Source organism: Rhinichthys klamathensis, unplaced genomic scaffold (genome assembly GCF_029890125.1).
Source record: "Rhinichthys klamathensis goyatoka isolate OS25496 unplaced genomic scaffold, OSU_Roscu_1.1 h1tg000005l_1, whole genome shotgun sequence".
Taxonomy (NCBI): domain Eukaryota; kingdom Metazoa; phylum Chordata; class Actinopteri; order Cypriniformes; family Leuciscidae; genus Rhinichthys; species Rhinichthys klamathensis.
In genome coordinates this window covers 1,209,187-1,225,579 of record NW_026606558.1, presented here as the reverse complement: position 1 = coordinate 1,225,579, position 16,393 = coordinate 1,209,187, and the positions used below count along the sequence as shown (strand labels likewise).

General features: G+C 38.0%; 1 protein-coding gene across 6 annotated transcripts; it reads right to left on the bottom strand.

The window, feature by feature from the left end:
* Positions 1–390: 390 nt before the first annotated feature.
* Positions 391–14,707, bottom strand: skor1b (SKI family transcriptional corepressor 1b). 6 transcript variants are annotated; one of them, XM_056254372.1, is made up of 9 exons: positions 14,637–14,707; positions 4,526–6,272; positions 3,813–3,900; positions 3,598–3,708; positions 3,443–3,517; positions 3,127–3,201; positions 2,394–2,435; positions 1,819–1,893; positions 391–834 (listed from the first exon to the last, which is right to left on the bottom strand). In XM_056254372.1, the coding sequence occupies exons 2-9, from the start codon at positions 6,260–6,262 to the stop codon at positions 737–739; spliced, it is 2,301 nt and encodes a 766-aa protein (XP_056110347.1). In that variant the 5' UTR covers positions 6,263–6,272; positions 14,637–14,707; the 3' UTR covers positions 391–736. The 6 variants fall into 6 exon arrangements, 4 of the variants coding, with proteins under 4 accessions (XP_056110347.1, XP_056110356.1, XP_056110363.1 ...); XM_056254381.1 differs by having other exon boundaries at positions 391–831; XM_056254388.1 differs by lacking the exon at positions 2,394–2,435.
* Positions 14,708–16,393: the final 1,686 nt, after the last annotated feature.

The window sequence follows — 16,393 nt, the reverse complement described above, 5'->3', positions numbered from 1 at the left end:
ATTAGTGGTTGTATTGGTTTCCTCAAAACCCTGAATTTCAGAATATAGTTTCTAAACCTTTTGGATTTCTGCAAAACTGTCATAATGATAAATATTAAGGAATATATTAAGATTTTGATATAATTTATCATGTTGTTCTTTGTGACTCACACATATGCAAATGTAGCTCATTGTTATGGAAATAGATGAAATAAAGACAAACTCAAACAAGATCATTTAATCCACATTTCAGGGCTGCCAATTTAAAGTGCTTTACATCAATAATATACAAATATGCAGATGAGAATAAACAACCGACATGGACTTGGAATAAATAATATATACAAAAACATTAATTATCGTTGCATCTAATTGAACAAAATGTCCTAACCGATCACTAACAAAAAAAAAAAAAGGTATCACAGGATACATAACAAATATATGCATTGCACATAGCCACTTATTACCAGTGATTTCTACAGCTGATGATAATAATGTTTAAGTGGGATGACATTTTTTTTTTAATAATGCAATTTTCTAGAACTTTATATAAATTATACAGTACATACAGTGACTCTGAAAACACTCCTTTGCAAATGAAAATGACTTCATTACAGTGTATAAGCTAAAATACTACAATACACACTTGCTTATTCCAGGTCTAAAGGTTGACAGTGTTTTGCAGAGGAAGAAAAGTAAAGTTTTATTTGACACAGCAGTATTTCTAAAGAACGTGTACGTCTTGAATAGGTGTCCATCAAGGTGGTAGAAGAGGAGACTTGAAGGTGCAGGTCCCAGAGCAGTGACGGGGAGTCAGCATCTTACACGAGAAATGGTGTAGTGCGTCGTGAGCTTCTGGGAAAAAAGTGAATGAGTCGTTTAAAATAGAAGCGGCATACCATTATGTGTTGGTGTGTGTGTGTATAGAGAGGGAAATCATGTGTTCTAGGACGATAATTGCTACAATTCAGTACGGCCCAAATCTGAAATCATATATAAATGGTCTACAAGTGAACAAGAGTCATCAAGGTCGCACTTTTGAATATGGTCACACTGACCCCATTTACACCTGGTATTAAAATGCCATCTGTATCCAGATAAGTTATCCGGATAATAAAAAACGCATGTTAATGCAAGGTGTAAATACGTTGTGAACGGATCTTCCTGACCACATCTGGAGGTAGTCTGGCTCGCATTGTGTTCGGATCTTTACTAGGTGTAAACGCAATCCGTACGACGTGATGGCATTCGTACCTGCCAAACGTCTTTTTTTTTTTCTGGAGGACAGAGATCCGAACTCAATGTGGATAACGAGAACGCATTAAAAATACAAGGTGTAAACGCAAAGGTAAGATCAGAACGCTTATTATCCGGATAACTTATCTTGATACAGATCTCATTTTAATACCAGGTGTAAATGGGGTCACTGTGCCTGGATACTTCCTTTAGTCTTCTGAACGCTAATATTTGCTTGCCTTTGCCAGAATCGGTTAACTTCTGCTGAATAGCATATCGTGTCTTTCTCTCATGGTCCAACTCGCTGCACAAAGTGTCTGTGCAGGAGACATCTCAGGTGTGGATTTCCCCCCTCTCATCTAAACTGGTTCAGTTTTATGCATGGCCTTTTCTGGAATCCAAAGCTGACAAAAACCACCAGTTCCCTGTCTATGCAACTCTCTTACACGGCAAGGGAAAACTGCAGAAACATCCTGCTTAGTAGCTTATAAAAAGACTGAACAAACTCTTGTGAACTCCAAAAAGGACCACAGAAGGTGATCAGTTCTGATAGAAACAACAGTTTAGTGTTTTGTGTTTTGTCGTGTGAAGTCGAACGCTTACCTCGAACAATCTGGAGTTGCTGCACCATTTCCTCTCTGTAGGAAAGCTCTCTTTTCATTTGGTCTTGAAAACTGTCTAAGAAGAAAATGTGACCTAAATTAAATATCAAAATACATATCGCTATGTATACACGAAATCAAAAATGATACAGTGCTTTTGTCTGATTTACCCTGCATTTTATTTCTTTATGATTTATATGTGTACATATTTATATGTGAAGCTGTTTTATGTATTTTGTTTCTTTAAAAATAATACACAAAAATGTACTTTTTGCAAACATGTCCAGTCATGACATCTTTTGGGGTAATAACATTTAATAGCATTTTCCCCTGCGTTTAAATCAATGTCATTCTAAACTTTATCATGAGCTTCAGTATTTTGTTTCTGTTGCAGTATTTCAGCGTTTTCTGTAGCATCCATATCAATTTTTCAAAAGATGCCCAGTTTGTGCGGATTAAAAGCCATCCAACAGCAAGAATTATTCCCAAGCATTACATTCAACCAACTGACTACAAAATTTTTTCAATGTCATGAATTTTGTCAGAATTGTCCGTGTAATGCAGAACTCTTCTTACTGAGCTTTGATGGACTCTTTGATGCAGCTCTTGATAGACTCCCTACACATGACAAAATGATTCGTTAACTGTGAGGTTTTTAATATAGCTATAGCTATTTAATTTCAAATGGACAACTAATCAGCATTTTAAAGGTAATTCGTAATCCATAGTTGTTAAAAATGAATGATATTCAAATATATAGTATTTTTTTATTGCTCACAAAGTTACAGTTCTTAAACAGGCTACATTAACTAACAATAACTAACAATAAGCAAGACATTTGTTAGTGTGTATTAATCATTAGTTCATTATCATTATCATTAATGTTATTAAACATTAGTTAATAAAAATACAGCTGCTCATTGTTAGTTCTCATAAGCTCAGGTCTATTAAATCATATAAACAGATACTACTTTTGATTGTAACAATGTTGAAATTAACATTATATACAAATGCTTTAGAAATATCTTTCCTTATTCACGGTAACTAATGCAGTTAAATAATGATAACAAATGTAAAGTGTTACCTTCAATTTATTATTACTTATATTGTAGCTAATTATAGCTTATTTGACCAACTTGTAAGTTGGTAAAAAAAAAAAAAAAAAACTGAATAAAACAACTCATCTGTTTAGAACATTACGGCAAATGAACACTAGAGAATTAGTCAATGATCTGATCTTATTTTTGATAGCCTTGTATATGTTTAGGAAAGAATACATAAGAAAGAAAATTAACATAAAACAACCTACCTTTTAGATTCTGGAATTCCCGTTCTAACTTTTTTCTAAGCTCGACTTGTTCCACGAGTTGTTTCTGCAATTCCTCTGTTAAAATAAATAAAAGAGGCATTTATTCAAATGTTTCAAAATGACTTTGAATTACAAAATAATAACCATAATAAAAAAAAAAACATGCTCTATCATGGAAACAATAATTTCCAGAAACAACAAATTAAGGTTCTATTATGTGCCATAATTTTCCACATGATGTCATGATTTTCTCATCAGTTCTGCTAAATGTGTTGACTATGGTAATGTTCAGTCATGTATTGTTTTGTTTTGTTACCTTTGGCCATGTTCTCTATGTTTTTCTCAATCAAGGAGCCCCTGCTGCCAGTGTCATTGCGCATTGCTTCCTCGTCTGAACACACAACAAATACAGCATGAAGAAAATCAACAGACTGGTGTTGAATATCAGGAGGTCCAGTAAACGGTACGTACCATCATTTGGTTCCTTCAGGCGCTCCTCGTTGACGTTGGTTTGATCCTGTTGAGTTTTGGGTTCAGTCTCCTCCACTGTAGATGAAGGTTCTTCTTCGTGCACGTCTTTAACTATAAGTAAATATATTTATAACACAAATGCCGTACGCTATCTTTTTGTTTCTAAAAAATGAAGAAAGAAATGTAAATGTCCACATGAATGAAAATAGGCCTACCACTCTGTTCGCGTTGATAGGAGGTCGTTGAACCAAAATAAGATGTGCTCATTTGATGCACGTGCTCGTCTCTTTCACGCGCATAGACCTGTAAAATTGAGCAGACAATTATTGGCAATTTTTCAATTTTTATTTTTGAATGTGATTAGCACAATCCGAGTAGAACATTACTATATTTATATAATCACATTTTTAATGAACTAAGAAGAGCCATTATACCACTCACGACAAATTACCACAATTCATTATTACGTTTTAAAAGCATCGCGACGATTTGGATGCATTCACCTTGTTCACAAATTCGATTAGCTACATTAACAATAATTACCCGAATAATGTAAATTTGATTAAAAATTAAAATACACTGAATAAAATTTAGAAATCGAAAAGATTTACTGAAGAGAGAGAGAAAAAATTGCCTATTAAAAATAGATTAGTGTTTTTTAAAGACCTTTTTACTATGCCAATTTTTACCTGACAATTTTGTCCTTTATCTTATTATATGTTTTTATCTTTTAAAAAAACAGGGAATATTAATTATAAATGTCTAGAATGAATAGCCTATAATCATGAATAACTTCCTAAAAACAACTTATTTAGTAGGCCACCTTGCTTTTTAAATTAATGAGAGAATTTAAATAAAAAAAAAAAAAATCCGCAGGAATTATGCGCGGTCCTGTAGCCTATGTATTTAGTTAGGCTAGCCTACTCACTTCAAAGCGCGTCGTGTGTTTATTGCCGTTGCTCTCCAAATCAGACGGCCGCGTTTCACTTGGATTTGTCGAGTGTAGATCACCTATAGTGTGGATCTGGCTATTCTCTTGGTCTTGACCTTTAACCCCGTCACTCAGCGCTTCGGCCGAACTGTGAGGACTCCGCCGGTCATCCACAGACAGCTGCACACACTCCTCATCCTCGTGCGCTTTATGCGACTCCACATCCACATCCGGATCGTCCACGCTGTCCACGTCCGGAGACACCGACCTATAACTAGAACTTTCACTCAAGAAATCTGGTGACATATAGCCGGATCGAGGACCAGAATACGGGCCCCTATTGCCGTAAAGTTTCGCGATGCTCTCAACATCTTTAACAACAGGCCTGAATGCAGATATGTAGCTTATTTTTCTGGTGGCGGCTGGCATTCCCTCTATAGACCTGCTCTCATCCCCAGATTTATCCTCCTCGTTCCGGGTAGACTGAGTGCTGGAACACCGTTCATTATCAAGTAAACTGTCTTTAGGGGTGCTCGTGCTTCGGTCACTTTGCTCTGACGCGTCTAGATCACCATGTCTGGTGCATAACACGTCAGAAGGAGGTTTAGGTTGGGCATGGTGGTATGTCGGCATGGCCAAGCTGCCTGTCGTAGGCCAAAACATCGGAAAGGAGGGATATGCACTGTCCTTAGCGCTCGGCCAGAACACACCTGACAGGTTTGTCTTGTTTGGCTCTCCCATCACCACGCCGTCGTCCTTCTTTTGACACAATCCAAAAGCCGGGAAACCGTATGGATGTGGAAAGAGCGGTGGTGGAATTTTCTGTAACATCCCAAAACTCTTACTGGGCACCGGAATAACAGGGTAACTGCGGATGCTGCTCGGCATGGCCACGTTCCCCCGGTCATCCTCACATCGGAGAGTTTTGTGGGGCACCTCAGACGGTTCCCCCTGGGTCTGACCTCCCGCTCGTTGTGTACCATGCGAGGACGAACTTTCAGACCCACCGATTGGCAGCGTCCTCTTGCGGCTGCCCCCGTTAAACATGGCTTTGACATCTTCCCAGGCATGGGCCACGTCATCTGGTGAGTTCTTATCGCTCAGTTTTAAGTGTCTTCTCCACGAGTTGAAGTTTGCTGCGTCGGGTTGCGTGTATTTGGACTCCGGCGTGCGATGAGAGTGAAATATGAACTTGTTTGGAGAGAAATACATGTTGCAGAACGAACACTTAATGCACTTCGCTCTCGAGCTGTTGTATCTGGCTGGGATGAAATTGCCCCTGCTGCCCCACGCGCATTCGTGCGACACGTCAAAAGCGAAATTTTCGGGTAATTTCGGCGGGCTGTGGGCGCCCAGGAACGACTTGCAGAGCCTCTCGGCCTCTCGCTTTGTAATCATCCCGCAGCGTCTCGAGGAAATGGGCATTGCCCCCGCGCGCCTGAGAATCTCCAGCTGGACCGGGGTGCACTGCACACATGTGATGCCCAGGGCCACGCGCCGGTTGTGGATTTCGTTGTAGCTGTAGTGCTTCAGAAGGGTGTTGGATATTTGGGCTAGGCAAAGTCTCTCTTGACCGTCTATGACTAGTGAAACGATCGGTATTCCGTATAAAGAGGTCTCACTGACTTGGTTCGGCTTGAGTGTTGGACCAGAGTAAGACTGCAAGTCTTGTTTGGAGTTCGGCGAACAGCTGGAGTCTCTTCCAGCCGGCAGCTGATTTGGGATAGATTCCATTCCTGGAAATCTGCGAAGAGGGACAAAAATAATATTTTAGGGACACTATATTAAAGGCTATAGCCTAGGCTATTACAAACGGGGTGGAAAACTAAAACAACAACAACAACGATGCCTATTATTGTCTTTATTTCACAGAATTCTATAGCGATCAAAAATAATAATAACAATGAGAAGGAGAGAAGAATAAGATTGTCTCATGCTGAAAATTCAAAAGACTGCTACTTATGCCTCGATGGCCGCCAGGTTTAATTAATCCATATGAAAATAATTGATCTGTTTTCAAATCTGAGATACCGAGATGATCGTTTTAAGAGTATTAAATTTGACGTCCTTTTATTGCATCGAAATTCTGGACGTTCATCATATTTAGCCAATATTTAATTTATTTATGTTTGTTTAGGATACAAGTTTACTTTTTGTGTGCAATACAATAGACCGTTTTGAAATTCCAATAAAAGTTCCAATAAATTCCTTGAGCTTTGTCAAAGAGCTTAACAAAGGTGTAAGAAGCTTTAAGCCACTTTTATTGTATACTAAAAGATGAGCTTTACGTCTTGGATCTGTTGTTAAAAACCAAGTGAACGAGCCTATAATTAAGACAGGCTCCTTGTTTGCATTCTAACCTCTTTTTCCATTTACAATTTTAGTTACATTTAAAAATGCGCCTTCTTTTTTTTTTTTACAAATTGACTAATACATTTTATTTTATGTCTATATTGTAAAGAGGCTAGCCTATATATTGCAATAGATTTTACATATTTAGCCTGATGTTTTATTATCATACGCATGCATTTCACTTACAGTGTTCAATACACAAAGCAGTAGCCTATTATTAAGTAGCCTACGCTTTTGGATAAAATTGGATAGAGACACAGGCAGCGCAGCGTTCTTCGCGGTAATTTCTACCTCTGAACAAATAAAGAAACAACAATTTACATTGCAAAAATGGACAAATCTCACCTTTTTTTCCCAGAAGAACGCGAAGTGCCTTTTATATGTGGATGAAAATGCGTATTCGAAAATGCGTCTTGGAGTCCTTTGGATAAATGCGCTGTCCTCTATAGAGCGTTCTGGTAATCAGACGCCTTGGAATCCCGCCGAGCTGATATAAAATGTCCACGAGCGATTGTTTTTTGGTTTTCTTTCAGGCCTATTAGAGCGCGTGGACTTGCATCATACTCGGCTCTCCCGCGACTACTGTAGAGGTGCGCGCGGAGGGTGACCACATGCTAGTGCGGACCTCAACGACACAACCACTGAAGACATTCGACAGCGCTCAAGTGACAGCTAAACTAATGGCGAGGCACTCCCACTTAGCGCCAGCATATTTACATTAACTATTTGCCTTCGGGACCAATGGGGACGACAGTCAGTGCTGTCACCGAGGCCTGGAGACGTTTAAAGTTCACCACGTGATCTTTTAACACATGAAAGTGATTGCTTGTCTGCCAGTGTGCGCGGGGGCGTGCGTGGCATTTAGGAAGACTTTAGATTAGTCAACCCTGGTAGTCGTCTAAATGCTGTATGTAGGCTACGAAAAGGTTTGTTTAATGTGAAATACCATTTCTATGATGCGTTCTGAGAAAACGGGTAGCCAGTGTGTTGTTGTAGTAGCCTAAGTTTTTTTTTAATATAAAATAAAATATTTTCTCAAATGTATCTGCATAACGGTTAATATTTTTGCTGTCCCATGATTCTTTTTAAATCGCACCAAAACTTAACAGGCTACATAAAAATACAAAATAAGAAAAGAAAGAAAAGAATAGAAAAAAATCGAAGCAAGTGTCAGCTGATGAAAAGTCTCTTGGATTAAACCTATTGTTTACAAATAAAAAGGATTCACTGATTTGTTTTAATGTCTTTTACCAGGTAGACGGACACACACACACACACACACACACACAGACACACACGTTCTAGATAAAATAAATAATTTATTTTGTGCATAATTCACGATTTATAGGCTAGTTTGTTATGAAATGGAACGTGTTGGGAATTATATGAAAAAGAATAAAGTAAAAGAGTGCATAAACAAAAATTAAAAAGGGGATGGCCTCGAGCCTTTTCATCTATATTCAGTGTCTTTAAAAAAATAAACTATACTACTGTTATTGAAACTGCATGGTGCCGGGGGACTTATAGGCTAAGCAATGATTGTCTCCGGGGGCTATTTGGATCGGTGTGGGTTAGGGGTGTGCTGTTGCCCGCATATGTTTAAGTTCCCACGGGTTAGTTTAACTTTTAGGAGCAATCATTCTTATGAAGACAAAGCGCAATTTACAACGTTACGCTTTAAAGCCAGTTTAAAAGCCGCGTCTGCATTAAATATTTCAGATATAACGCAAAATCAAGTGGATTCTGCAGAAGCAATAATTAATAGGATAGCCTACTACTAATAAAAAATTATCACAATAAGAACTCTAATAAACTCTTAAATTGCGACTACAAAATTAAAATCGGGGTCCCCGTTACTTTAGAAATGCTTGGCACAAATGATTATCAATCAAATAAATAAAATGAAACCAACATATCTTATTTGCAATGCTTTTAAAGCGATTCCATGATTAAAGTGAAGAGAGAATTTGATCTATATTTCCAGCTTTTAACCGTTACCTCGCTAAGTTGAACTGTTCATGATAGTCTCTCCAGAACTCTTGTGATGTGAAAACGAGCGCTATAGCTTTCTGCAATATTGATAGCGGAGGGAGGTCCTGGGGAGGGAGTTTGGAGTAATGCGACCCAGCCCAGTGCTATTGACTTTCACAGGCAAGAGACTTTCTTTCTCGCCAACAATAATTACCATTTTGGACTGTAATTATTCACTTCTTTTAAATTATTCAGGGACCAAGCTGAATGCCATATTGTTATCCATCCATTATTTCTTTTACTCACCCATCATGGTTAAATTCAGGGCAGGTAGGCTACGGGAATCCGACACCTCACACGATATTTAATTTAGCCCTTTTGTTAATCCTTAAGAAATTAGAGACCCCATTCTAGAACAAAGAACACTTCATATGTCAGACGTATATCTTGTTGTAGGCCTACTGATAAATATATATAAAAAAAACCTGCTTAAAATACAACGTTAATAGCAATTAAATTAATAACAATCAAACCAAATAAATCAACAAAAATATGTTAATAATAATCATTAAATTAATAGCCTATTATTTATTATTATTTTAAATGGAAAATAACTGAGAAGTTCTTATAGGTTATTGAATGTCATCAACCAGATTTAATCGGTTAATGGAAGGGAAATAGTTTATTACAGTTTCTCTATTTAGCATTTCAATAGGCCTATACAAGTTTCAGTCAGTTAGGCGAGCATTGTTAGATTAATAGAGCATTAAACACGCAAATTCGTGTCCTTCCAAAACAGCTATTTAAACTAAGATTTGCCTAAATCACTAAAAGTCGAAGACGATATACATCAATAATATCAATAACGTATACATTCATAAAAGTCAAAGAATGAATAACCCTTAGGCTAAATATCAATCTAAAAATATTTAGGCCGTTTAAAATTAAAATGTTCAAATTTATGATTTTTTCTTTTCTCAAAATATCGGAGTAGGCTAATGCAACAAAAAACAAAACAAAAAAAAAGATGAAAAAAAGGAAAAGATGAAAAGCCCGAAAAAGCCAAACGCAATATTTCAATCTTAATTACTATTGGATTGCACGTGCTGGCATTTCGACAGATTAGAACAAGAACACGGAGCAACCGTGTTGTGTTGCTGTATAAAGCGGCAGGGAGTTTCCAGTGACCCCTATTCATTCCTGTTAGACAGCTCGTTTGGACAAGTTAATGGCCTTTGAAATAAAAGTGGACAAAATAAAACTTTCTTTAAAAGTTACATACCAAAACATATAAAATAACCATTAAATAAAATTCGCCTCAGAATGGAGCTTGGCGAGTAAACACTATATTTCTACAAGGTATCAGCATAAAACCATGACCCCACTAAATTTAATTTTAGGGACAAATCAATCCTCTTCTCCTTTATCGATCGCCACACTTGGGCTGCGTTTCATCGCCTTTTTGTTTCACTTCGAAATAGCATTTCGATTAGATCCTTTATTAAGAGCGGATTGCTCCAAAAGGATCGGTGTGGCCAGAAAATTAAATGGTGACATTTTAATTACTGGACATTGTTAAAGGCGGACGCGACGGTAATAGTTGTGTATGAGGACGCTGTGTGTCGACCCAGGTGGACTGAAAAGTGAAGGCTGTGCTTGTGCAGAACAGACCGCACAATACAAACGAGAAAACGCGCAACAGCTGCACTACAAATGAGCGAATGAAAAGGCTGTGCGCCTGCGTGAATGGCCAAGCAGAGACTCAGTGCGGGTTCATTATTTATATATAGTTATAAGTTGGATGTTTTAAAAGTAGATATTCATTTTACAAATATGCTATGTATAGGTTATATGTGTTTCAACATCATTTCAGTAACCACAGAAATTATATTAGGCCTTGCCAGAATTTGCTAAATACGCTCGCCTTTGCGATTGGTTAGCCTACAAACGCTAATAATAGCCGTCTAATTGGAAGGCTATCGACAAGACATTAGTAGGCTGCTGTCATTATTTGCACATATAGGCTATGTAAGACTAATAGCTATATATAAGCTAGCTAAATAAATAAATAATTCATTAAAAAGTTGCTGCCTTAAAGTACAATCAACTTGGATGTTTAAGTCATTCCAACTTAAATTACATTAAACTGACTTGAATGAGCTGAATCTTGTATAACTTATAAAAAAAGGTTGAAAATTGCTTAACTTATTTTGATGAGTTAAAGCAATGTAAAAACATATGTTGTCATAACTTATTGATCATATCATTTTTTACAGTGTATATATAGCATATATTCACTAAATATTGACAAATAGGCCTATATCAAATATATGGCTGTCACTGGCTGACACATTCTTACAATCTACATAGAAAATGAAGAAAATTAATGGAACGTGTAAGTGCACACAAACATAAGTTTGTATGCTACCTTGTGTCTGTCCTCTATAAGGGTCAGGGTAGGGTCACCTGATGATGTAATGAGGCTGCCCATTTGTGACTGGCAGCTGCGGTAATTTTACTTGTCAACTCAGAAAATTAGGTACAAAACAAACAAGGCTTTTAAAACGAACTTGTCACTCTTGGTTCCCTTGACACAGGGTCACTGTGCTTAGACTCCACTAGAAGATTTTAAATTGCAGAGACAAAAAAAAATACAAAAAAATACAAAAAATACAAAAATAAAACCCAGCAAGGTTAATAGTATCTACTTGGTTCACTAATTGGGTTGGTCAATCCTTGACAGTATCAAAACAGAAATAAACAAATGAGTAAATGAAGAGTGGTCTCATTCTTAACATTTTCAAACACACTAGTGTTGAATTATGAACTTAAATTCAATTATTAAATTAAAAGCTTTTTGGACAGAAAACTGAACTTTTAAAACGTTTTAAAGGAAAATCTACACTAAGCCCAAAAAAGCCAGCCTCTATTATCGCACAACGACAGCAAGAAAAAGAGAACGTTATTAAGAGATGAATCAGGAGGGTCATTATGTGGATCATGCTTACCTTTACAAGACTGAAGGAAAGAAAAACTCATTTAAGTGTTCCTACATTAATCACAGCCTGCACATCAAACTGCGATAATCACCTGAACACTCCATTAAAATAAAACTGCCAGCCCTAGGGAAATCTCACCTTACTCTTTAATTGTTTTGAGGCTTTGATCGGCTTTTTAATCCAAGATTAATTTATGCATTTTTAAATAACTCTACATATGATTAATAAGCTTGAAAATTAAAAGGAGTCTGAAGCAATTATAACAAGTGGTTGGTCATCACCTCATTAGATGGTGTTGGGAGAGAAAAGCGTGTGTTTGTGTGTGCGTGTGTCTAAAAGAGAAAAGCACGTAGATTTACATAAGACTGTCCGTACTCATATATTACAGACCGGAAGAATAGCAATGCAGCTGTTTATGTGCATTGCATAATGCATTACCGGGCTGTATGAATTAAGATATGACATGCACTCGATGAAAGGCACAAGCGGTGCTAAGTGGGGAAATAGAAGAGAGAGTAGATTGGCAGAATGAGAGTGGTAGCTAAAAGGGTCAGTATAATAATGGGGACTTTACAGATTTACATACTAATAGTTTTATTCCCAAGAAAGTAAAACACAGCTCAGAGCTCCCAGACTGCCGGCCATGGCCAATTTCAGTTCCACAGCACCGGGCTCGATTATTTTGGGAATAATGTCTCTTTTTAACTAATTGTGCTGTGGAGTAGCTTCTCCAAGTGTAGATTTACACCAGCCCTTCTTGAGCCATACAGTCTGTCAAGGTCAAACAGGAGACCAAAGCAGCTTCGGCCATGTGTGTGTATGTGTGTATGAGTGTCACGCTTGAAAGAAACAGCAGCAGACAGGGATGTTAGGGAAATCTTTGGAGTGTGATGGAGAGAGAGAATTTTGAGAGTAAAAGCAGGGTTTTTTTTCACACTGCTAATGTGTAAACAAGACATCACTCCACTCCTTGCCTGATGCTCATCTTCTTCCTTCTAGAAACCTTCCTTGCGCAGCTCTCAAACACACACATACACACACCTGCTGCAAGTAATAACACGTTATCTTGCTGTGTGTTTGAAACAGACTTGTGTCATTTTGTAAAATGCGTTTGTAGCATGCATTTATCTTGGCGATTTTTGAATTGATACCCCCGTATGGAAGTGGAAGGCATTATAGAGGTTATCTGCGACGTGCGTATGCGTGTCTGAGTCTGTTCACGACAGCCAAGAGCACAAGAACCCTTTTGTCACAAACGGGCCTCATCTGTCACAGCGGGGACCTGTTCTCAGGAGAGAAGATGGGAACAAAGGTGCTAAAAGGCAGTGTGACAGTGAGGGCATCCTGAGGAAAGGGGAACCCTTTCACACACAACCACAGCTGTCAATCATTCTTCAAATCACAAACATGCGCACAGCACGCTTGTCCAGAGTCCAGCCCGGATTGACTGACAAAGCTGACTAAAAGAAGCGTTTTACAACAGCTACAAAGGTTTTATAAGAGGGGTTTCACAGCAATCCCATAGACATAGAAGAACCATTTTGGGTTCTCCAAAGAACCTTTTAGTGAACAGTTCTTGAGAATATTGAATATGGTTATTTATTTATTCATGTCTTTCATCAAAATAACTTCACCTCCCTCTTGCAGCAACATGTCTTCTCTTCTCTGATGATGTGTTTACTGGCGCGTGGGCGGGACAACCTGTCACTCACATGACATCACAGCAATCAATTCATGATAGACAAAATCAAGTCCCACCCTACATTTGTTCTTGTTTGAGAAGCAGTTTCACTCGAATCCCTCACACTAGGGAATAAAAGTCGATCGCAACTTCCATTTCATGTCAACTTTAAAATACATTTTTTTTTATTAGTGAACAAGAAACAATTGAATAATGTGAAGAGCCTTTTATGCAATGGAAAGGAATTCCATGGATGTTAAAGATTCTTCATGGAACCATAGATGCCAATAAAGAACCTTTGTTTTTCTGGAGTGGAGTGTAGAAGTTAAAGAGGGAAGAAAGTACCGCCTGACCTCATTTCGACCGATTTTTGCAGGCCGCAGAAAATGCTTATTACATCCGAAAAAAGAGCATCACCTCAAAAAGGCAGTTCCATCACCTCAGCGTGTTAGCCAATAGTGCCAATCACAGAACGAGCCTCAGCCTGTGATAATGGGAATTATAGTAATGAAATCCGGCGCCTGGGCCCGTGCGCCACCTGAGGCGCTGGTATACTATAGCAGGGCATTAACATAAAGATGCGACTTGCTTGTTTTGCAAGGTCTATCAGAGGGATAGTCCACAGAGATAATAACTATTAGTAAAAGGACAGTGCTTTGCTGGATTCCAGCTGTGGAGGCTACATTTCCATACAGATGGAAAGGCTCTAGGGGGGTTATATGTATGCAGAAAGGAGCAACTGTGTGGGGTGATGCCATCGGCTATCTTCTCCGAGAGCCTTGATCTGATCTCCATCCTCATCATCTTTCTCTGTAGGAGTAGCAGTGAATTAACTCCTGCTATTAGAATAGTAAAAGTTCTGCTGGAAGAGGTGGGATTGAAGATATTTGGGGCTCTTTGGGGCCAATGTCCGAAGTGCTGAATTCAATAGTCTCAGAGGTACCAAGTGCAAACATCTTGAGCGATCTAGGTGTGACCATGTGCTTGACATCTCTAACAGGTTGGAAATGTGAGAAGCGAATTTCAGTGGCAAAGTCAAAGTTCTCTAACTCGTGTTAAAGGGAAAGTTCACCTATAAATTAAAATACAGTCGTCATTTACTCACCCTCATGTAATTCCAAACTTGTATGACTTTCTTGTTTTTCTTCTGAGGAACACAAAAGACGACATTTTAAAGAACGTTTCAGCTTTTTGTCCATACAGTGAAAGTAAACAGAGTCCAAAGCATAACATCAGACATTTTTTAAATGTTTTCTTCTGTGATCCTCATAAAAGTGGTATTTTTTTCCCCCTGTGCTGAGCCAGTATTAAATGTTATAATACTAATTGTTCATGAAACACAAAACGCTGACTGTAGCATGTATGGATCTTGAATCTTTTTATCACTGACCCTGATAAAAGGGTAATGTGATATGATGAAGAAGAGAGGATGAGATTTTAGGGTATATCCTGTTAGCATTTGATTAATTATGGATGTGAGGGCTACACTATAAATAGCTATGGAGAGATGGGTATTGGTCCTCTAATGATCAGGCCAATGTCATGCTTAAGGCAAGCCGTTTGTGTAAATAAGGCCAGCGGTCTACAAACAGCAGATGTTTCACATGCACACAATGACCTTCTTTGGTGCCTCACATTCCCCTGATGTCTAAATTCTAGTAATAAATAAATTTACACCAATCTTTTTTTAAACCATACTTTCAGTCCTCTCTTCTCATTCCACATTCAGTAGAGCAATATTCACCTCTTAACAGGTGGGTAACAGAAACTAATAATGGCAGTATTTAAATTTGCCCTTGATTAAGAGCTTAGAGTTAGTCAGAAACCATTATGTCCCTTCTGGGTTATAATCGCAGTCGTCTACATAATGTTTTTTTTCCAGCACCTGAACCCCCTTTGTTACTTGCAGACAATGGATGTAAAGTGTGCTACTGTAGAGAACAGAAGACAGCCAGACTGATTCCATCAGGAATATTCTGTGTTTAAGAGGCCTCAATAAGTAAGCAGTACTACATGAGTAAGAGTGCTGCTGTAGTGAACATCGGAACTTAATATCAAATAACAATTTTCGCTATTTCAGTTATATTTCCTCCGCCAAAGAAGAACCATTTCAAAACCAAAGCATGATCAACCTTTGCATATGCACTGTATAACTCCAAAACAAAAGCACCAGAGGATGTTTCTTTAATATGGCCCCATAAAGTCAGTTAGATGACGCTTCCGTTATGGGTAGGTTTAGGTCTGTGGTAGGGTTAGGGTTAGACCACTAGGAGGCGCGTCTCATATTGACGCTTAAGGGGTACCATGTGCATCGGCATGTTGACGCATGGTCAAAAGCGTCAGTTAGATGACGCCTTGGGATGAGAACGGGCTGTCCAGACGGGAAATAAGAATGTCATGGTCAATCATATCAAAAGCTGCGCTTAGATCAAGCAGCACTAAAACATCAACATGTTAATGATAACTGAAAATATAAAGTTTCAAAAACATGTGTATGTGAGGCAATGCACTCAGGATTCCATGAACATGATTCTTAGTAATCAGTGTTGGGGGTAATTGTTTATAGTAGTTATGTAATCAGATTACATTTTCAAGTAACTAGTAAAGTAACACATTACTTTTAAAATTGACAATAAAATATCTGAGTAACTTTTTCAAATAAGAAACGCAAGTTACTTTGTTTTCCTATGTATTGACTGACAACTCTCCGGTCCAAATGTTGAGAGAAATTGGGAGTGAGGGAGTGAGGTTATTGTAGTTGTGAGCATGTATTTACTCATCTCACTTGCACAAAAACAGGTTCAGTATTCCTCAAAATGAATAAAAACAGTGAAATGCAAACTCACTGAATATTACGCAAAC

Bases quoted from the DNA above. Each gene is read 5' to 3' on its own strand.
- skor1b (XM_056254372.1), bottom strand. From the start codon at position 6,262: ATGGAATCTATCCCAAATCAGCTGCCGGCTGGAAGAGACTCCAGCTGT. The intron at 2,436-3,126 runs GTAGGTTGTTTT...TGTCATGTGTAG, and splicing joins GGAATTCCAGAATCTAAAAG to GGAGTCTATCAAGAGCTGCA. The intron at 1,894-2,393 runs GTAAGAAGAGTT...TTTTCTTCTTAG, and splicing joins AAAGAGTCCATCAAAGCTCA to ACAGTTTTCAAGACCAAATG.